The following is a 24431-nucleotide window of genomic DNA, read 5'->3' on the forward strand; positions in this document are numbered from 1 at the left end:
AAAATAACAGGCCAGAACTATGATTGAGATTAATTTGGAATACAGGAACATATGAGGGGAATCTGGAAAGGTCCAGCAGTAGACGTTAAGTCACTGAAGTACCTAAATATGAATTCCTGTATCCAATTATCTCAAAATGGGGGAATTGTTAGGATAACATCTTCATCTTGTATTCTGTCAGCCATTTTGTAAGCTTTTTCTTATATAAGCTTCATAAGGATGTCTATTTAGAGTTTAAGAGACCCCTTTAGGGGATAAGGTGTGTGGAATGTTGATGGTTGGGTTATAACTCCTTATCTGTTTGTGGTGAGAATCTCATAACAGGTTCTATAACCAGTTGACCCTTAGCCACAGACCAGACTGGACAGATAGCATGTGATCATTATCTCTCGTGCTGTGATATATACATCTAGAATTAGTGTAAAATGTTGGTTTACACATAAATATTGTAAATTCTTCTGTATGTCATGAGAAAGGTCATCCCAGGTTGGAGTATAATAATGAGATGCAGACCTTATTCAATAGTCATGTGCCACAGCTTATGTATAACCAATCACGTCAAAGTCCAACCTGCTTTTGTCTGTATAAATGCTAACTTTCTGTAACAATAAATCAGAATCCATTTTGATACACGACCACCATGTGTCTGTGTTGATTCTCCAGGTCAAAGATGGCGGCAGCCGATCTTGGCCTGTTATTTAATTTGAAACTACAACAACATAAGCTCTGGGGCTATTATGACCCCAACAGTACAGATGTACAGAAATTCATTCAGTGGACTCTTGCCTGTATCTCTCCAACTGTAGCTATGGATCTCCTTGCTATGTACTAAGAGTCATAAATTTGCAACAGCCGGAGAGCAACAAGTTTGAGACCATTTCTATAATGACCCCGTGTAAAAACATGTATAGATGCCTAATGACTTAATATTATACACAGTCACCACCAAGGACCACAGTGTGAGGTTAGTAGGAGGAGGTTCCAAGATAACGTTCTGGTCACTTTCCTGTAGTATAGTCCTAGTATGGAAAGTATGGCTGTTTCTTTTTCTGTCAATCCTCCTACAGGCCATGGGGTGGGGTCAGGACAAGGTGATGCATTGGTGAGTTGGTGATAATGATGATTACCCTATGGTAAATACCTGTGGCAGTCTCCTAGCTAATGGATGATGTTGGATGTGTTTCATAACCAATAGCCAGCCAAAATAATTAAAATTCAATCTCTGGTGACCATTTGTATTTACAGTACATAAACTCTGCTGTCTACTGCTAAACCCATAACTGAACGAATACTAATCCATGAACAAGTAAGTAAACTCATTGCCTTTTAACCAATAAAGGTTAAGTTCAGATGGCTGAAAATGAAGAGCAATTTGAGGCAGAAATCTTCAAGCTTAAACACCGTCGAGTACTGCTCTATTTTTTCAGCATCAACAATGGGAAGAAAAATCAGGGCAGTGGGTTACATCTGACGTTATTCGTGATGACTCTGAGACCAGAAGAAGCTGGAACATCCGTTCCAGAGTCCAGCAGAAGTGAGTAACACTGTTAATATGTTTATGCTCATTATACTCTGGGGGCAGAAGAGACATTTTGTTTTTGACCTGTTTGGTCTGAATGAAACCACTGGTGAAACTAGCTCAACAAATCTTACGAGGTTTGCCTAACAAGTACTCTCAGTGATGCCTGGCTGCTCCACTCTAAAGGTATAGAGCAGAGGCCACCAGCTGCACTATACAACAATAGTTAGGGTAAGGGACCTCGGGGATGGTAGCATGCCCTGGCTGGCCAATATTCCATATCCTATTGGTTGCCCACTGGGAATTTTTCTGGTGATATATATTGGCAATTTGCACTTGCTGCTCAAGAAGTTGTAAAGCAAAATAACCTTCCTTGCAGTATCTGGTCTGGATGGCACAAAGAAACATTTTCACACTACCAATTATTCAGCTAAAATTTTAATGCTATACTGTGCTTCATAATAACTGCTTAGTGAATGTTTGGCGGATCATGCACCCCCCCTTCATCACTGCAACTACATATACCATTTTCCTGCCCATGACTTTTATATCCAAATTGATTACTTCTTGGTGTCATTATGCTCTTTCCTGGTTCTCTGAGGCTCAGATTGACTCGGCTCTCTAGTCTGACCATGCCCCTGTGTTCTTGTCCCTTGAGGTGCCAGGGCTTATTCCTCATCCATTCACCTAGCATTTGAATGACAGGTTGCTCAAAGATACCACTTGCAAGGCTGACATAAGCTCCACAATCCACAAATTTGGTCTGCATCATGCCCGACTTCTCTTTTGCTGCAATGAGAGGCACTAAAATGCATGATCTACGGTGTTCTGATTAAATACGGTGCATGTTTTAAAAAGGAGAGGTCCACGTGAGTGACCTAGTGGCTGGCTACGATAAACTCCATCAAAATGGTGCATAAACAAACGTGCTCTCAATCTACTTGTCTGAGCTTCTTAATGCAAGGGAGAAACTTTGCGCTTATTTGGATGAGCTATACTTACATACCTGGAATCACACTCATAAACATTACTATGACTTTGCGTTCTCTGGCTTGCCACCTTCACCCTTGCTGGAGTCTGATATATATCCCTCATCTGCGCTATGCATTTTTGCTGTGCCTCTTTTATTGACACTACCATGGTGCAGATAAGCAGTGGGTCTCAAGAAAGGGTGAATTGTTTTCTGACCATCTTCCTTACCTGCCTTAAACAAACATTCTTTCGGCAAACTTTCTTAGGATCTGGGATGCGACAAGTACTGGAGCCCTCATTGCTAAAGTCTTATTGCTATGAACATTGCTATGTTTCCCCTGGACTGCTCTGCTGATAGATTCTTATGCTGGCATAGTAGTGACGATGTCAGACTGACCATGGTTGCCAGGAACCCGTCCCTTCCCTCTCTTGAACAGTTTTGTGCCTCCTACTGGGATATTCCTCTGTCCTGATTGGAATATGGTCAACTGCTGCATCTACCTTTTTTGAATTTTTACAGGAATCAGAAAAATAGAGGTCATGGTTGTGGAGGACTCCCTGGATTCCTCCAAATTTGAGTCTCTCTGGCAGCCATGGGTACTGTTTCTGGAGTCTGAAGAGTTCCCCAAGTTTTTCTCATGACCCAGGTGATGTCCCTTTGATCACCCTCTGGGATACTTGTCTCCTGCTGCTGCCATACCTTTGGCCATGGTTCTTCCCACTTTTGTGCAACTTTTTGTTTGTCTTGCTTTCCCTGTCTTATCGTTATTTTTTCCGTTGTTCCCCCTCTGTATTGACACTGGTGGCGCTGCTTTTGTCTTACTATATGAGGACCTGTCATCTTATTAGTGGGCTATAGACTCCTGTGGTCTCCACTCCCAACTGTCTTTTCCGACTCATTAGTCACCTCTGACCTGACCTATGTTGGTTTATATTAATTGCTCTCTATATCACTTTCGCCGCCCCCATGCCTTTATGTACTATGTTATTTTGTTCTTTTCCTGTTATACTTAAAATTTTCAATAAAAACTGATTAAACATAAACTATAAATGCTTTGATTTTCCGCAGCTCTTTTTTTGCTTCAATGTGTGAATGAGATTAATGAAATCTCATTCACTTTGCTGGTAGTATAAAACAAAGCTGCTTTAAAATTCCTAGATTTGTTACTTGTAGTGGGAACACTAAAAAACAAGAATATACAACACTATTCTTGTACATTTAGCATGTCGCAAATTTGTTCATGTATGTGTTGTGTATATATAGGGTAATTTGCGTCTAACTTTAACCCTGAACTAACAAATCTAAAACTAGTTGTTATTGAATCTAAATGAATGGTATTACAACTGTGGACTACTCCAGTTTTAGCAAGATATCCTAATGTAAAAATCTGAAACTGAGAGGAAAGGAGGTGGAATTCAAGGAGCATTTCTTATGACTCATTGCCTAGTTTCTTATTTCAATACAAAAGATCAATGTAGGCTGACGTTATACTACACAAAATCTAACTACCTGCACTAAAATGGCACTATGGCTCCAGGGCACAATTCACAATATCACTAACTTTCTCATATATACAGTATGCAGTTCTAAATTAGGATTTTGGGATTCCATATCACTTTCCAGAAGGGTAAACCCTTTGCCTTAGCAAGGATTCTTCATTCATTTCTCTTTTTTATTAGAAATTCAGATCTCCAATGATGTTACAGTTATGACAAAGGAAAATAAAGTAAAAATGTATCTAAATTCCATGATATGAAATGATACATGAAACACGCAATAAGTGTTTTACTCTGAAAGTACTATATCTATTCATTAAGAAATGCTGATTTCCAAGCCACAATCAATTAGCATGGAGAAGTCTGCCAAGCTATTTCAGTGTTAGAGCTTTTCCTCGACTAAAGAGACGAAATGTGGCTGAGCACAAATAGATCAAAGGGAAGTCAGGATCCATACAACTGGTCTCAGAAATGTGAGAATCAACCGTCAAAATCAAATCAAGGAGAATATTCTAAAAGCTGAAACGCAGCAACTTAAGCACAGTGAAAGAAAGCTTGTAAAACCCATTAAAACCAGACTGGAGACATAATGAAGTGACATTTACTCCATGTTCAATCCTTCTACCCATGCAAGTTGTATATTAGAAGTCATGGCTGTTTGACAATCACCCTCAGGCTCCTTCCATCTCATGGTAGGTTTAAGTAGAAATATGATTTCTTATTTAACACATTACTTTTTCCCCTCTGTCTTTCTTGCCCTGACACCGGGAAATAATGTTCAGAGGACTGGGAGTGAGAAAGTATGAATGAATAATAGTTATTCATGAACAAATGACATCTCTGGGGAGAGGTCGGAATCTTTTGCTTGTTGGATTGTTCAAATTCTCCATCCAATTGATATACGGCATATCTCTTAGTTAATTGAGAGAAGCTCTTTCATTTTTCACTGCACTGTATTTCTAGACAGGCATAATAATAAAAGTGTTGTACAATATGTGCAATTAACTGTCTGACAACACCGCGTTACTTAAATAGTACATCACACTATATTTATAGCTATGCCTAGTACATCTCAATTCACTGCTGCAGAATATTAAATACCTTGGGCCCCTATCAGAGACACTTCTATTTAATAAAATTCTCTTCTCATTTAGAAGAGTAATAGATTGGCAACAGTTTTACTCTTCATCCTATTGTACCAAACTACAAGTAATTAGGTCTTATTGTGCTTAGTACTCAAGAACATAGTACCTATATTTGGATCTGCAAAACTTTAATCTCCCACAGACCATCTGAGTTTCCCGTTATTGATCAGGCAGAGTGCTCCTGAATGGCTCTGCCTGATCATAGAGAGAATGATGCAGCATTTTCTAAAGAATGGTAGTGGCCTATTTTGAAGTTGAGCAGTCTGTAGTGAGGGGGTACAGTCTATGAAAAGAGGCCATAAGGAACAGCCAGTATGAGAGAGAGGGCCATGTAGACTAGTCTATGAGAGGGTAAGAGATTAGGGCATTAGAGTAGTCAATTTGATATATGGGGGACATGATAGCTGGCTGTGTGAGGCAGGGATATCTGTCCATTTTAGTTTCAGATTTCCTTCTACTGTGACATTGCAGAAATCTGGTGAGGTGTAGGCCATTGAACCACACATAATATTAGTATTGATCCTTTCTCTACCCACAAATACTGACACTAACCCCTTAATTCTCCCACAAATACCAGGGGTGAAAACAATAACCCCTTCACTTTATCTTCATTAATTCCTGCACTTTATCTGCCCTAGACCCCAGGGATGCTCTAATAAAACAATGAACTACCTTACCAAAATTATGGCAAATTTGGTGCTACATGTACAACTGGTTGGAATTGCTCAACCTCCCTGCTTACTAGTTACAAAAGAATAGAAGGAGTATTGCCCAAGTGCATACAAAGTATCAAAACAATCCTTGTTGCTGATGAGCCCCTGCTAGTTTGGCTACATCCATCGTTTTGCAAACTCTTGCCAACATTCAGCGTAATATTATGGTAGATATTGTGGAGACACAGTGATAATACCTGCATTAAGAGTCCTCTTTGATCATGGGAATTAACTTAGCAGTCCCCCAGAGTGAGATCCTGTGGTGGCCATTTGTTTCCATAACGGCGAGAGCCTATTGAAGACTCCTAAGCCTATCTTTACTATAATTTTATTACAGTCTGTAGTAGGCAGCCCATAATTGAGGTTAGGGAACTTTAAAATTTACTCCAATACCGGGTTCATGTCCCTTAAGGGGTCTAAAATAAAAGTAAAAAATAAAAAAAAATAAGATCACACCATTCCCTTACTTTAGTACTATACACAATTAAACAAAAATACATTAAGGATCCCCCAAAATAAATAAGTGCAATAAAATAAAATGATGTCTTACACAACCATGTATGAAAAAGTTATAGGTGTCTGAATATGCAAACTCAATTTTTTTGAAGTTTTGTTAAGGTGTTCAAACATTACATTTTTTTCCAGTTTTCCAGTATATCATATGGAATACCAACTGGTACCATTACAAAGTACAAATTTGTCCCCAAAAAATAAGCCCTAACAATTTTTTAAAAGATAGAAAAGTTATGGATTTTGGAAAATTAGATTAATACAAACATTATTACCATGTATTGAAAATAGAGCAGTCATTGCCACACCCTCCTTATCCTCAGTTATTGCCACTATTCTAATATAGTTGAAAAAATAAATTAATAATTTCCAATATGTTTTAAATATTATGAAAAACTAAAATGTGTACGTGACTGAGAGAGTCAATAAGAGCGATAACGTTGTGGCTTGTATAATGAGTTATTATGATTTACTATCCCTGCTAGGCCATCTTGTTCAGTACTCATTGTAGAGAAAACCGGAGGTGGGCATTGACTAATAAACCCCCCAATGTCTTTGAATAATAAAGCTGCCTTTAGCACATTCAGAAATACAGTGCTGAGACAACCGAGGAGTCTGCTCCATGTTTCTTAATGTATGTGTGATTCTATTACAACAATGTTGATACTTTTATTTCTCTTCTTCTCCTGGCAAATATAAGGAAGACTTAAAGGGTACTTATCACTTTTTATTCAGAATCTATGTCTGAAGATTTTTTTTTTCCCCCTGTTAAAACCGACTGAGAAATACCGGGTGTAAATGTTGACATATTAATTTGTAGTTTTCCTTGCTGTGAAAACACTCTGCATATCTGCCACTATTGGAAGTAAAATTGTGCATTTAAAGCTGTCATTTGGGACAGAATCCTCTGTGGAAAGACCACTAAATGTTCAGTTGCTAACAAGTTGAAATAAGGAGTTATTCCTCCAGGGATTGTGTCTTACAAGCTGTGAATGCAAATAGCAGGCAGTCATTTGGGTCTAATGTGTTGTGCTCTTAAGGGATTAAATGACTTCGATGCAGCGGTACAGCCATGAGCCTGAGAGTCTCATTTATAAGCAAGTATGAAATCTATCCTCTTGCATGCAATTTAATAGCCCCTTAGTTGTCTTCAAGTGGCATTGACCTACAATAATAACATCTATTGCCCCCCTGGTGTATACTTCAGACTAGTGCTTCCGTATGACAATAGGCTAATCTTCCATAAAGACATAGCTTTGGGACTTCTTAGCACAAATGTGCCTTTCCTCACAAGTATCTGCCCTGCTTTAACTTGTCCTACAGCTATTTAACCAGTCTACAATGAACAAATCTGCTTGACATGTTGGAGAATCTGCATAATGTAAAACACCTAGGCCACAGTGCTAAATGTTAGATGATCATAGGGGGTTTGTATTAGGTTAGGCTGGTTTAGCGCTCCTTTTTATTTAACCTTACTTTATGTTTTACCATTTGCAAATTATGAATAGCAGAGTGAGTGCGAGTAGGAGGGTCATTTCTCACTTTGGCACATGTCTAATGTTTGTTGGCATCTTATGCCTTCTTCTGGATCAATAGAGGGAAGAATAGTTCTAATACATACTCCTCCATCTTCTTCTAGACCACCTCCTCTGGTCTCTACTAGACGATAGGCATGTCTCAGTTTTTAATCTACTATGAATTCCCATAGGCACAAGAAAACAAACCATTGCTGTAATCTTTAGTCACAGGATCAAGCTAAAAGTCTTCGCAACCATCCTTCCTCATTTGCTGATGCAAAGTTGCTATTACTGTTAGTTCAGTTGCAAATGAAATAGCCATAGACATCACTAAGAAGGGGCGCAGATGGGAAAGCAGTTTAGATGTTTGGAAGTTTGGGAACATTTGCTATTTTGCTGGCTTGAGAGGCTAAGGTAGGGTTTACACTACTGTTGCTGTCCACTCAGAAGGTGTCCGTTTAAAAAAAAACAAAAACAGACACCTACTGTATCATAAAGGTCACAAACTGATGGCTATCAGTTACTGTCCGTTATATGTCCGTTGCCCATAGACCTCAATGTTAAAAAAAAAAAATATATATCAGACACTTGCTGTCCATTTTTTCAAATGGACAGAAAAGTCCTGCATGTAGGATTTTTTTGTTCATTTGAAAAAACAGATATGGTTGTAAATGGACACAAAGGGACACTAAAGGGCACAAGATAAAATCCCATTGAAATAAACAGAAATTGCAAACGGACCAGCTAGTCTCCGTTGCGCAAATCTTGTATGGACAATAGCCATGGACACCAACGGTAGTGTGACCGCCCCCTTAGACTTTAAGATGTTCTTCCCTAAGTAAAGAAGACATTTAATATTTAGATCAAGCAAAGCATAATTTTTCCATTGGAATCACTTAAAAATGCTCATGTCTCAAGATATCGCTGCTACCTATTTGTTGTGGTGCACCCTGGTGATGTTTTCATACCTTGAGTTCAGAAAGTGTTGTTTTGTCTGATTTTACATTGCTAAAAAATCCACTGCTGTTCCAGCAGGCCACTCCAGTTCTTTCACTGATGAAGTGATGAGTCCGTGACCCCCCTAAATAATCCATGTTACAAAGGTCACATTGATAATTTAGCACATCAGTACTATGGCACGGCAAACAAAGACCAGTGCTGCAGCCATGGCATCAACTGCCCCTGTGATTGATGGAGCCAATTGCTGACCTTCCAAGTATACCACTGAGGCCAGTGATAGGCTACAACAGCTATGTGTATGGCTGGGCACATCACTATAGACATAGGCTGCACACACCTGTGGTGAACACTGGAACAGTGGAGCTGGAATAGTGATTGACTTATCACATGAGTAATGGATATTGGACTCTTATGACATTTCTCATCTCTCCTCCCACAGCTTACCCCAATTTTTGATTATTGCAGACTACCCTTTTAATAACCCCAAATAGAATAATATCTTATCACTTACACTATTTGTTTATGAAATGAAAAAAAAAAAAAATGTTTAGCTACACTTTAAAAGTATTACTTATATTCCATTGTTTTTACTATTAAATATGTTACTTTAACTATTCCTTTTTAGCATTTTACACACATTCAAATACCGTACATTGTTCTGCCCATATTCTTTTATATTATAACCTAGAATATCTAAATACTCAGTGAAGAATAACAATATGTTTCACTACAAAAACTAGACAAAAGGTAAATTTAATCAAATATCCTGAACAGGCTAATGGATCTCGGTACATGTTGATCAAAATTTAGTTATGAATGCGACACATGCACAGGGAAGTGCTTGGTATTGTTAATAAATCTGCCAAACATTCCACTTTCTAAAAAAAAGTCAGCTCGGAGAGTAGAAAGGAGGTGATTGAAAAGGCCATTCTCTATCCCTTTATATAGAAAAGCTGGTGCTATCCATTTTAAAACATCAGCATCACCTTACGGGCATCCAGTGTGCTGCATATTCTGGATTTATGCCTATTCCATAAATATGGATTAGAGCTCAGACTAGCTACAAATCCATTATAGATAAGATCAGAGTGAGCAGGAAGGTGTAGGTATTGTAGAAAATGGAGATTATGATTTCAAGAGGTTTGGCTTGAATGCGGGGAAAGAAGTCTTGTTTATAATATTCAAGTACAGGACGCACAATAATAAATTAATGCAGGCCACTATGTCTTGAGTTGAACACCTGCTCCTCAAGGAAAGGATTCTATTATTAACTTGAGGGCTTACAAATACATCACTGGTACTTTATTCTTGCTTTACCTTGCATTTGAATTAAAATGATGTTTTTGCTAGAGGATAAATATTTTCTATTAAGAATGCCTGTGATGAGTGGTTTGCTATTTAAGTGAGTTCACATATGCATGCCCAATGCCAGCAATGCCAGCAATGTCTGCATGACAATACAACCAATGTCTAGTTTATGCTAGAATAATAAGAAAAAAGGTACTTGGGCTAGCTTTATGGGTTTTTTTCAAAGAATATCAGCCCTTTGGTATAAAACATTGTCTGTTTATACCTTTTTCATTTGGGTATTACTTCTACATGAATACATTTCTAGTAATAGGATTGATATAAATGCATCACAAGTCCTAGTCTGGAGATAACAATTTATGTTACGATCTGCAGACCGCATGTAATACAGCAGGGGTGGCTGGGACAATTGATATGAAGTCTTATGGGAAAAGATTCAGTGTAATTCATCAATTCAAATATTGTTTTTTACTTAAATATTAGTTTTAATTACAGTAGAATAAAATAAGGATAGAAGTATTGCCACAATTTTTTTCAATAGCAACCCCTTCCTAATACCACCCATCCAGACCTGTAAGTAAGAGACATTATATATATATATATATATATATATATATATATATATATATATATATATATTCCTAAAAAAAATATAAGTTTAACAATTTACATGGTACTGTTGTATTATACCCTAGAATGTCGTCCTTATACCCGAAATACAAGGAGAGGGGAGCAAAGTTATGCATTTTCGTTATCTATGTCCAAAACTCAAATTATACTGACAGGATATGTTACAGTATATAGAGAATAGACATGGGGTCACTTAGTGTGGACCCTGTTTTATTCATTATGAAAACACTTGTAAATTAGAAGAAAAAAATTCTAAAAAAAAAAAAAAAAATCACAAATATTTGATGTTGCATAATGAATAAAACTGATTTATAACATGATTTTATAAGAGAAGTCGGTTACAATTAAAATTTCCCCAATAGAGGCTAGACCCCATGGTTGAGGAATTTAGGACATTACAGCTTACCAATGATAGCACTGTAGCACCTTACTTTTGAATCTATTTTCTTTATATTGTGATGTATCTCACTAAAGATGAGCGAATTGAACCTGATGAACTGGAATTCAATCCATCGTTAGCAGCTACAGGATGCCGCACTACCCGATAGTGTCTCGCTAGACACCAAGACTGGATACTTCGCACTAGGCCACATTTCTATGGTAAAATATCAGGTAGCGCAACATATGTGGCAGATACACCTCTATACAGGCTCTCTGCAGTCAGAAAATACCTTGTTTTTTAACGTGATTTGCCACAAATTAATTCGGATCAAATCTAAACTTTTCGGAATATTCTGCGAAGCAGCCAAATCGAATTTTTTAAAAGTTTACTCATCTCTATCTCACTTACAGGTCTGGATGTGGGTGGTAGTGGAAAGAATAAGATTTAGGTAATGTATGTTACTTAACCATGTTTCTTTATCTATTTTTGTGTATAGGTTGAATATATATTTGCTCACTGTCAGAATTGTATACATTCATATACACATACATTTGAAGCTAAAATGAAGGTTCATCTACATTGGATGATGCATCCCCTAAAGAGAGTATTTTGTTCAGCATATGTTCCTTGTGTCAAGGCAAATTAATACTTCTGGACTTTTAAAGGAGTGGCACTGTATGAAATTAGAACAACATGGTTACTTTCTTTGTAACAGCCATTCTTCTGGTTGTATCAGCTCAGCTTTACTTTAAAAGGACCTATTACCAAGAATAAAACACTCAATAGCATACATCATTTGGTTCTTTCTGTGCTTCTGAATAATTTGGTGCTTTTTTGTTTTTCTTGTTTAAATTGATCAACCCATTCGGAAGATATGGCTCGTGTACTCGTGTAATAATATATATGTAAATTAGCTCTTATTCTCCAAGTGGATGGATAAAAAAAAAAATTACATAAAAACAACAAGAACCCCCTCCCCCCCCCCACACACACACCACCAAATTGGCACTGGCTAACCAACAAGGCCAATGCCTTTTTTTTCTCATGCAAACTCAATTTATTTGGGATTATGTGATTATTATTTTATTTCGTATTTATTGTGTGATTTTCTTCTAACTATTTTCTTTTGTGAAAATTGGGTGCTCATCATGTGCCAAACTGAAAGTGTTTCAATGTCTTATGGACACTTACCTTGCTATGACGAATAAGACACAACTCACACCCAGGTAGGCAAGCAAGATGTACATCCAGATGTCAGGAGATAGAGGATTTAAAAAAGAGAAAACACTCGGATTGGTCCCATTGGCTTTCCGATATAATATGCTAATCCCCAAAGTCATGAATGGTTTCGAAAAATCTATTACTTTCTCTCGGATGTGGGTGATAGTCAGTGGAGCCACTGCCAGGTCAGCTTTCTGAAAGAGTATAAACAGACTAAAGGTTATGAAACATAACAACTGTACAATTTGTAATTTTCAATAAGTGGCAATCAGACAGGACATGTAATGTACATACTTCACTGCCAATGTATTATACCATTTCCTGCAACATAATAACACTCTAAATGGCTAGCTGCTTGCAAATGGCATACAATTAACTTTACCAATCTCCTTGAGTTCTTGATGACGTTATACCATTATATTTACAATAACAGTTTAAAAAAAACTGAGAAAAAACACTTACAGTCCAATGTACCAATGTAAAAATATTACAAATATCATAAGTACGTATTACCCTGATACAAAACATTTCAGTGAAAGGACAAGAGGCATCAGAGTAAAGAGTAGGTTGGCAAATATTCTGTTGCGCTTAATCACAAGAAATTTCTAGATACACAGGAGTTTAACATTACACAATGTATTTTCATGGATGGCAACAAAATCCATTGAAATCTATTGAAAAAGTCAAGTTAAAATGGTTACTAACTTTTCAACGAACTTTGCATGAAACAATAGTACAGGAAGACCGGAAAAACTGTTTTTCTCTTATCAGACTGTTTCCTGCTCCCCCTCTCTTCTGTTAAACTGACTTTTACTCTGAAAATTCTGCTATATCAGACTCAAGACAGATTAGAAGTTGCCTGACTCAGAAAGGTTACCCTGCATAGTACAGACACTGTACTTATATGTACTCATTATACAGCATTTTAGCCAGGAATTGTATCTGTATAACATACTGGATACATTATTTAAGAAAATACAGTTTATTTTTATATAATGTAGACTCAATGATCATCTGAGTAGATTTCTCAGGCCAACTAATATCCTTCCCCTTTGGACCCCATCTTCTCAATCACACTGCAGGGGCCCCAATAAACAATCATCAATCATCCTGCAGCACTTTGCTGCTTTCTAAGGTCTGCTGCTGTGTGGGCACATAACCAAGGCTGACAGAGCAAAAAGAGCTGTATTTCAAGGCAAGAGCCAGACAGCAAGTTACCTACATGACTCCAGGACATAAACAATCAGAGACAAAGACTAGGTAACAAGCTACTACTGAAATAATAAATTATATTGACATTTTAGAATTTGAGAACAAGAGTCAGGGATTGTTTGCATGTAGTTGTATGCTAGCTCAAGAATTAATTTGATCCCAGTCCAACACTGGACTCAGATTACACATTGTCTATAGAAATCTACTGTATGATATTGATGATGGTGCTAAATAAGAGCTTTCTATCAGAAAGTACATTAGTCTAATCAGTACAGCTTGCTTTTTCTCCAAATAAGCCCTGCATAGTCCTAGGGCTGTTTCTGAGTGAGAGACAGAAAGAGACTTATAGTATAGCATGGTGCTGACCCTCCTTCACTTACTTACTGTGTGCCATAGATAGCTGCAGTTCTCCACTCACCAGCTCAGAGAAAAGTGCAAACTACAGAGCAGAAAATTGCTTAATAATGGAAAATACTAGTCATACAATAGTGTAAATCTCAATGTATATACACTGTACAATTGAGTTATACACTATAACACTATGCCACAGAGCAGTTAATACATTAATAGTAGGTTTTTTACAGATTTAAAGCACTTAGCAAAATTATTTCAATTACAATTTGGAACAATTATCGATAAAGAGGAGAACCACCAAGCCATTCTGAGATGGAACCTGCTTTGTGCATTGGGGCACAGTCAAGCTGGACTGGAGAAGAACCTTTCCCATACTGTTTCTATAAAGTTGGAAACATACAGTTCTCCAAAACATCTTGGTAAGCTGAAACATTAAGATTGCCTTTCATTGAAATTAAGAAGCCTAAGACATCAACTTAAAAACAACCCCATAGAACTTTCCCTTATCCACCAAACTCAGCAGTTAGCACAATGCAGTCAGGCAGGTAATTTTTTTCATGCCATTTTCTAACCCAAATTCCTCTGCAGCACTCCATCCAAAGTTTGGAATTAAAACATTTTACTTGGTGGTATAAGACTTGTTTGTAACTGCTTGGCCATGAAAAGTCATGCCACGAGCTCCTGATGTACAGTTTTATGGTGATATTAATGCCACAGAAGGTTTGGAACTCTGCAGGTATTCAGTCAGCAGAGAGTTGGTGACACCTATGTAAAAGGCGCCTCTTGGCCACCCAGCTCTAAAACTATTTCTGGTCTCCCACTTCGTGGCTCAGGATTGCAGAATATTTAGGAGAGAAGAAATATCACAATCTGAGTCGTTGCATTGCTACCATACTGGAATTCATTGAGCTTCTTAGAATGACCTATTCTTTCACAAAAGTTTGTAAAGACAGTCTGCATAGCTTTTTTTTTTTTTTCCCTTCCTAGGGAAGCTTTATAGGTTGGACTTGACTAACCTGAGTCTTTTTCTACCTTATTAACTACACAACTATGTCCATTCCAGCCAAACAGTGGACTTTGTAGTTAGGCATTGTACTTAATAGCATCAAAGATGAGGTCAGTGATTGGCTACAGTGGCCATGTCCCAGTAACACAACACATTGCTCAAATATCAGTTTTGGAACTGAGGGGAGTTAGGAAGTATCTATCTATCTATCTATCTATCTATCTATCTATCTATCTATCTATCCACACACTGTGACAAAAAGAATAATTCTCCCATGTAAAAATGTTGTATTTCTTCCTAACTCATGTTGCAGTTATGATTACAGGGGTGATCTGGTTAGACACTTGGTCTTGCCACAAGAGGGCGTAAAAGTGCTTCCCCCACTGGAACCAAATCTTCTTACTCAACAAATACGAGTTCTTTTTAGAATCTGATGTTTTAATATTGTAGTAATTTATGAATATCATCTTTACATTCACACATATAAAGGTTTATTTGATTCCAGCAACTTCTTGGTGAATCACTTTTTTGTCAATGAGTATATATCCTTCTTTTATTTTGATCATTCCTTTTTTGTCTATGCATAATAATATATATAGGCAGGTAATGTAATTGTACCATAGGTCAATGAAAGACTATATTCTACACTTAAAGAGAATGTCTCACCAAGAAATTACCGATTGTTAAAATCATTTTTTATGTGAAAGGGAATCGATCTGTCAGGATACGGAGTCGCCGCGGTCTCCTTGCTGCGCGGCGCCTCCCCGGGAGACGTATTAAGAGTTCTATTGGTCGTTCTTAGGTGATTAAGAATTAATCTTTTCCTTGCTCTCAGTTCTCCATGCCATTAGTCATCACAGGTGTTGTGGGTGGTTTTCTCTGCTGCTATTTAAACCCCACCCAGGCATGGATCCTTGCCAGCCATTCACTTTGTGTATTCCTGGTCTCCTGCTCTGTCAGTTTTCCTGTCTGAGAGTCTTTCAGTCTGTGTTTTGGTTATTGTATACTTGGCTTGTATTTTGACTATTCCTTGTGTTATGATTCAGTACTTTACTCTTATCTCCTGGCTTGACCTCTGGCTCATCTGACCTCGCTTTCTCTACTGTGTTTTTGCTGGGACTTGTGGTCCTCCCTTGTTCCATGCTGTTTTGTCTTTTGTTTTGCATTGCATGTTACACTGTGCTTTCTGCTTAGGTGTGACCCTTGTGACTCCAGTCCCTAGCACTTTCAGGGCCTCCTCTTCCCTGACCCTAGCCGCCTGGACAGTAGCGTAGGAGTCGTGGTAGGCGCACTTCAATTAGGAAGTGCATTGGTCTGCCTCATTTCAGATCTACAGCATAGTTATAGCCGCAGGGCCTACGACCCCTTTTGTCATTAGTTGCACAGTGTTACTTTGACAGCTTTCACTTTGCACTGCCTGACCCTGACTCCGGTCCTTACACGATCATTGCCAAAAGTCATTTTTACCTAAACACACATTTTTTCTCCCAGCCATTTTTTCTACAAATGTTTTCTTTTCTTATGCAAATGAGCACTATGGGCATTCACCCAGCACCCCGAGCACCCGCGGGTCATGCCTTGTAAACCGCACCTTTGATGCTTTTTATTCATCTTTCCTCCTCCTTCCCGGAAATTGGGCCGGGCACTGGCCTCTGATGTCGCGCTGTTAAAACATTTTGGTATGGCCAACTACATGAGTGTACTGTGCATGCAAAATAACTGAGCACACCAAAATTGCTGCTTGAACATGAGCAGTCTGCTCTTCCCGGAGCAGTATTGAGCATGCCTGAGATTTTAGCTTGAACAGCACAGCAAAAGATGCCAGTGCCCGGCCCAATTTCCAGGAAGGAGGAGGAAAGACGAAGCACAAGCATCAAAGGGGCGGTTTACAAGGTATGATGAGAGGGGTGCTCGTGGCACTGGGGGAACACCCCTGTAGCTCCGTGGTGCTCATTTGTATAAGAAAAGAAAGGTTTTTTAGAAGAAATGGCGGGGAGAAGAAAAGAAGGAAAGGTAAGAGTAGCATAGCCTTTTTAAAGGCTATTCCAATGTGTGTTTAGCTAAAAATGACTTTTGGCAATGATAGATTCCCTTTACACATATTTTAAAGAATTTTTGGTGATTTTGGTTTTCAATTTTCCAAATTATTATCAACAGTAAAAAAAAAAAAAATTCTAAAAATCTTGCAATTCCAACTTTTGCCACTAGGCCTAAAACATAGACTGAAACACACAGAATAGAACAATATGCATATGTTATAATCTGCAGCAACTTCTGAAACTAGGAATTTTTTATTTATTTAAATGTAGAATGCGTGTCCCATATAGGGCTAATAATAATAATACATTTTATTTATATAGCGCCAACATATTCCGCAGCACTGTACAATTTATAGGGTTCAGATACAGACATACATAACAAAGAACGTCATTTCGCACAATGGGACTGAGGGCCCTGCTCAAAAGAGCTTACAATCTATGAGGTAGAGGGGGTGACACAAGAGGTAGCAGGGGCGGCATTGCTTATACAGTGTTCAGACAATTTTGTGCATTAGGAATTGTGATAGGCGTCTTTAGTTTGCGTTTGAAACTGTAGAAGTTGGGAGTTAATCTTATTGTCCGGGGTAGAGCATTCCAGAGAAGTGGTGCAGCTCGGGAGAAGTCTTGTATACGAGCGTGGGAGGTTCTGATAATAGAGGATGTAAGTGTTAGATCATTGAGTGAGCGGAGAACACGGGTTGGGCTGTAGACAGAGATGAGGGAAGAAATGTAGGGAGGTGCAGCATTATGGAGAGCCTTGTGGATGAGAGTAATAACTTTATATTTTATTCTATAATGAATAGGCAGCCAATGTAGTGACTGGCACAGACCGGAGGCATCGCTGTAGCGTCTAGCCTGATAGATGAGCCTGGCCGCTGCATTCAGAATAGATTGTAGAGGGGAGAGTTTAGTGAGGGGAAGACCGATTAGTAAGGAGTTACAGTAGTCAAGTCATCAGCATAAAGATGGTACCTGAAGCCAAATCTGGCGATGGTTTGTCCAATGGGGGCTGTGTAGAGAGAAAAGAGCAGGGGGCCGAGGACCGAGCTCTGAGGAACCCCAACAGCAAGGGAAAGAGGGGAGGAAACAGAGCCCGCGAATGATACACTGAAAGTACGGTCTGAGAGATAAGAGGAGAACCAGGAGAGCGCAGTGTCATTGAGGCCGACTGAGCGCAGCATAGTGAGGAGAAGTTGATGGTCAACAGTGTCAAAAGCTGCAGAGAGGTCCAAAAGAATAAGAAGAGAGAAGTCACCATTGGATTTAGCCTTTAGTAGATCATTAGAGACTTTTGTGAGAGCTGTTTCAGTAGAGTGCAGAGCGTGGAAACCAGATTGTAAGGGGTCAAGCAGAGAGTTAGCAGAGAGATAACGGATTAACCGAGAATAAACCAGGCGTTCCAAAAGTTTAGAGATGAAGGGGAGGTTAGAGACGGGTCGATAGTTAGCAGCACAGGATAGGTCCAGGGAGGGTTTTTTCAGTAGCGGGGTTATAACAGCATGCTTGAAGGAGGATGGGAAGATTCCAGAAGAGAGAGAGAGGTTAAATATTTTAGTAAGGTAAGTAGTGACAGCAGGGGACAGAGATTGGAGAAGGTGTGAGGGGAAGGGGTCACTACTGCAGGTTGTGGGGCGAGATGAAGAAAGTAGCTGGGAGACTTCCTCTTCTGTGACAGGTTCAAAAGATGAGAATGGACAGTCTGAAGTGCGGTTGGTGAGGGGATCAGTATTATCGTAGGTGTGGGAGTCAATGCCACCTGGGGCTTGGGCAGTAATTTCCTGACGGATCTTATCAATTTTAAAATGGAAGTACATGGCCAGGTCATCAGCACTAAGGTCTGTGAATGGCGTCTGCACCTTGGGTGTGAGTAAGGAGTGAAAGGTTTCAAAAAGCCTTTTAGGGTTGCTGGAGAGAGAAGAGATGAGGGCGGTGAAATAGTCTTGTTTGGCGAGCTAAAGGGCAGAGCTATATGTTTTAAGCATAAACTTGAAGTGGAGGAAATCTGCAGGTGAGCATGATTTTCTCCAGAGACGTTCGGCACACCTAGAGCAGCGCTGAAGAAATCGTGTCTGTGGCGTGTGCCAGGGCTGCTGCCTCCTATGTGGGACTTTACGAGTGGAGGGGGGAGCAACCTCATCCAATGCATTTTTGAGGGTTTCATTATAGTGACTGGTGGCCAGATTGGGACAGGAGATTGAAGAGATGGGGGACAGGGAGGACTGTAGAGTATCTGAGAGGTGCTGGGTGTCAATAGCACGCAAGTTCCTATATGTGTGATGGGTAGGGGCGTCTTGTGAAGGGGAGAGAGCACTGATGGTGAGAGATAGAAGGTTGTGGTCAGAAAGCGGCAGAGAAGAGTTAGAAAATTTAGAGACTGTGGGCTCACAATGTACATTTTTCTCTATCAGTATGTCTTTGGAGTATGGGAAAAAACCCAAACAAACACAGGGAGTACATTCAAACCCCTTACAGATGTTGTCCTTGGTAGGATTCAAACACAGGACTCCAGTGCTGCAAGGCTGCAGTACTAACCACTGAGCCACCATGTTGCCCCTGAAACTAGGAATTATTAAGGAGGAGCTAGCCAATCACATAACTCTCTCCAAATGAGAATGAGACCCCCCCCATCAGTGTCATATGACCTACATTGATATATTAGATGCTAAGAATTTGTCTCAGCAGCTGTACCAGAAGCAGATCAATAGGTTGTAGATGACAAAGTTACAGTAATAACTAGAGGTGGGCAAACCTCATGTGATTCATTTGTATGAATATTAGGGGCTTCGTCTAGATGTTTTCAAATGTGGGACTCTTCAGACTCTGTATAAGTGAAGGCCCAGATAAGATGTGACATTTATAGTCACCTTCCTTCACCTCCCCAGGGCTCCCTCGTAGCATCTGGTGCCTCCTCTAAGTCACCTTCTGGCCTCCTGACTGATATCTTGTTCCCAGGGGGGAACCACTGAGACCTGTCACAACTGAGGCTCTATCACATGTGGTGTAATTGTGTTATAATAAAGTATAATAGTGATTTGGGGATGAGAAAATTTGGGGTCGGGTTAAGCCCGAAAAATTTGAAAAATCGGGGTCAAATCCAATTCAATGTGAACTTTTTCCCTCTAGTAGTAACCCTCTTTATCCTAGCAAGAAGTAGAAACAAAACTATTATAAAGTATAAGCAATAAATGAGAATATTATCAAGTAGCTGCTCCCAAATGCAGTATACTGTGGCAGGAGCCTTGGTAAGTATACAGTCATTTGTCCAAACTTGTATACAGCTCTTTGATCTATCAAGTCAAGACACTAAAATTATTTGAGAGAAATGTACTTAAAGAATCCAAGAAGTCCTTATATAAAACATAGGAAAGACTTCCATCACTTCTATCCATCTATGCACTATACCTTTAGTAATAAAAATTTCACAAAATGCCATTTTTATACTTCTAGGGAAACATACAATATTTATATTACCTCATACTATAAAAAATAAGCATAAAATAATATATGAATCTGTCACTCCAAGGCATATCAAGGTTACGATAGTTACTCATGATTACAACATCTCAAGGTGATCTATAGCAAGTGTCAGTAAAATTGAGGCAAATGGCACACGTCTACAGGAATGTGCCATTTCCTGTTGGCAAGTCACTTAATCACATCTGTACTTTAAAAACTAGGTTGTCAAACCTCATGGGGGTCACAATTGTAATAAAATCATCACAATGTTATATGTGAATCTAACATGACAAATGTCCAAAGTGGGACCACCACTCTTAAATTGAGGTGTCATTATTGTTCAGGTCAAAGCAGATCTCCAATGCCCTCATTTTTTTTTAGTATACAGATATTCTGAAATTCAGGCTGAAATTGAAAAATATAATATATTCTTATACTATAGATAATAACTCAGTACTATTTCAATATAGCCCTTGAGCTTAAGATTTAGCAAAAAGTTTATATATTGAAATCTGAAAAATTCTTTGCTTTTTAAAAACTTCTACTGGGTAAAAAGAAGTGGGGGAAAATAAGGGAGTGGAGTTCAAAGGAAGAGTAGGAGAATGATGTAAGGGCAGAAGAAAGGAAACATTAGCGGATATAGTAAGGCAGGGTATGGAATACCAATATAATCGCGTACTAAGTCGGAGATTAATGTCACTTGAGAAATCCCATCTGTGGAGGTGGTATGGTCCTAACCCACAGTTATGCTCAATAATTCAGCCTTTGTATACTGAACTGACCTCTAACCCTTGCTTTAACCTAGTCCAGTAAAAACAATACATGCTCACACCTTACCATTGTCTCTTTACTTTACTTTACTTTACTATTGTTTCTTTACTGTGCTTTTGCCTGATGTTGCATCATTAAAATGGATTGCTTTTCTATTAGACTAAGGCAATAAAACCTTATCACATTTGATACATTTGTGAACCCAAACAAGATACACTACAGTATGGAGTTTTTGCTGTTTAAAACAATATACGATTAAAATTGAAGCGTTATGCTAAGCAAGTTTGATTTTTGTGGGATTGGGAACTCAATTGCGATTTTGCCATATCTCATAAAATCATATTATCATTCTTCCGCTCTTATCCTTACATCAGTATCAGCATATTCCATTATACTGTTGTTTCTAGTTTATCCTTTATTTATCTTTTTCCGATTTTTATGTATTTCATGTATTCATTTCACTCGTCAGACTCATGCCTGTGGGCATGAAACCTGAAGTTTATCTAAATTATAATAATAATAATTAATAATAATAATAATAATAATAATAATAATAATATTATACAACAGACTGCCTCAGTACTTTCAAAAAAAGGCTAGCCAATGGGACAAGCCAGGCTCTCACCCTTTCTCTTTGCGCGGCTGGCTTGGTCTAATTGACGGATCTCTCTCTCTATATATATATGCAAGTAGATAGAGATTTCAGGTAAGTCATCTAAAAGCCATATTGTAGTATTTGATATCTCCTTACTAATTCTAAGATTTAGACTGTGTATACCAAACAGACTAAAAATGTGCCAGATTTATCACACTGGCTGATGCTAGTTGATACATTGGTGTATCTCTAGACTGTGTCATTTATACTGCCCATTACTTGGCTTACATTGTAACTCTAACTCTACATCTTGTTACACCTTGCTACATCTTATACCATCTCACTAAGACACGATTCTTCCCAGAAGAGGCAAAAAAGTATCTAAGGGGCTGTTTGTATCATGTTCTGATCATCCATTTAATGGATAAGTTTTACAGATGCAAACGTAAGATGCCAAAAATAGATGGAAACTGATGGCCATTATTTACATAAAACTAATGTTAACTAAAAATATCAATTTCTATCCTTTTTTTGCAAGATAAAAAGTGCTATACTTTACACTTTTGTGTTCTAAAGAAAAATTGGACATAAACAAATCCATTTGTATTTAAAGCTTTTGTCCAGGATTTTTTTATGGTCTAAACATCTAATAGATGGGGCTGACAACCAAGGGTCAGCTGTTTAGGGCTGTGTTCAGTCTTTGTACTATACACTACACAGGCCTGGAGGCAGATACGTAGCTCTGTACTCTGTATAGTGACAGAGCATCAATCTAAGTCAAGCTGCAATAACGGTGCCACTATACAGGGTACATACTATATCAGAAAGTCTGAGGGGGCGTTCATACTTGCGTCCCTATGCGCACTGTCAGTTTGCTGGGTTTCTGTCCTAATTCCCGGCAAAACTGCATAGGGGACGCTTCCCGGCAGTCAGTCTTAAAACCCATTCATTTGAATGGGTTTTAAAGGCAACCCGCTGGTGTCCGCCTGCAGCCTTTCCGCTGGGAAGCAGTTCCATGTGCAGTTACGCCGGGGATTAAATGTGACAGCACATACTCAATTTTTTTTTTCTACAATTCCAAAAATCCATAACTCTGGAACATTTAGCTTAGTAAATCTGCCCTTATGTTTTCATCAACATTTCAGCGTACAACGTAGTTCATTGTAATAATAAGGGCGCCTGTTGGTATTTCATGCTTCCAGGGGTTAGGACATGAACTATCAGATTTTCTTCAGTTTACATGATTGATGTATGGAAATGGTTATCAATGGTTATCAATTTGCTTATCAATTGATTTCTATATCCTCTACAAATGGCATACAGCACAACGGCACAACACAACGCAGACAACAAGTGAACAACAGCAACAAGCTTTGAAGTGAATAAAAGCAAAGAACTTTACAGTAATAAATAGCTGGAACAAAATCCTTCAAGTACAATGACAGCAGAATGCTTTATAGCAGCACAGCAGAGCTATATATAAGAGCCTGTTATTATTATATGGAGGGGACAGATGTGGGAGGAAGGACGGGGACATTAAAGCAGTTTAGTACTGAATATGGAGGAAGTTCAGCTATTAATTAAATGTACTGATGGCTTTTAAATTAGAACGACGTGATGTTTATCTGGCATTTTGACTTTGCTGCATTTGCCAAACAAAATAAGTAATTACCCTGGCAACTGCTATATTATCCTGGATGCAATATCACAATGAAATATAGCATGCCGCCACAATGAGATGCATAAAAACACATTAATTGTTATGTGACCTAAATCTGGGGCGCTCTGCTTTCATTACATTTAAAATCCTTAACGGGAACATTTGTTTTACTGCTTGTTTTAAGATTTTATGTCTTCCCAGTTAAAAGCTATTTTGTCTTTCTCTTTTTTTTTCATTGCAGATTTACTTGGCATTAGTGCGCTGCCTTAGGACAATTAAGTTATCACACACAGAGGAGGGCTGGATTGATTTCATTTCAATGAGTAGACCTGCTGCTTGAACAGAATTCACAAATGTTTGTGATAGACGCAGGAATATATGAAGGAATTATGGCTGTTTTGACAGAAAGGTTTAGAAGAGGGAATAAATAGGCTGAGATGCATTTAGCAATTTCTGGATCGACTTAATTTTGACATTATTCAGCAAGGATAATGGTATATAATGTTTAAGGGTCTGCGTAAGAAATAGGATACAGAGAGAATTCCTTTGCTTCTCCACAGCAACACTTGTACTCCCTCATCTGGACTGAATGAACTTGCTGTTGCATCCTGGAATTGATTCTCCATGGCTTGTTCTGTCCAGGTTATTGCCAGAATTGCAGATTTATTCTTTCCATCTAATACTGTCTCCTACATTTAATAATTCATCTATTAAATTTCCTATGCAATGTTCTTAGCCGTCTTAAAAGCTTTGAATGGACATGGTTGAGATGAAAAACATTATATTTTGTAACATTGTATCAGTATGTAAATTTCATTCATTCTTTCATTCAGACCCCCTGATTTGCAGTTTGCAACCTAGTTTTAGAATTTTCTCATGTGACCTTTCCCTCCTAGTAATGCATACTGGCTACACACGTGTGTTTTTCCATATCTGTCTAACATGTTAAGCAGATTTTATATAT

The 24431-nt window shown here is 38.5% G+C and overlaps 1 protein-coding gene across 1 annotated transcript in view; it reads right to left on the bottom strand.

Moving 5' to 3' along the window:
• The window catches only part of GRIK3 (glutamate ionotropic receptor kainate type subunit 3), a 494196-nt gene that overhangs the window by 40308 nt on the left and 429457 nt on the right, over positions 1 to 24431 (bottom strand). Inside the window, exon 11 of the mRNA XM_075264498.1 lies at positions 12345 to 12568. Within this exon, the coding sequence (XP_075120599.1) occupies positions 12345 to 12568 (224 nt within the window). The remainder of the gene's footprint in view (positions 1 to 12344; positions 12569 to 24431) is intronic.

The sequence above is a fragment of the Leptodactylus fuscus genome, chromosome 2 (genome assembly GCF_031893055.1).
Source record: "Leptodactylus fuscus isolate aLepFus1 chromosome 2, aLepFus1.hap2, whole genome shotgun sequence".
NCBI classification, from domain to species: Eukaryota; Metazoa; Chordata; class Amphibia; order Anura; family Leptodactylidae; genus Leptodactylus; species Leptodactylus fuscus.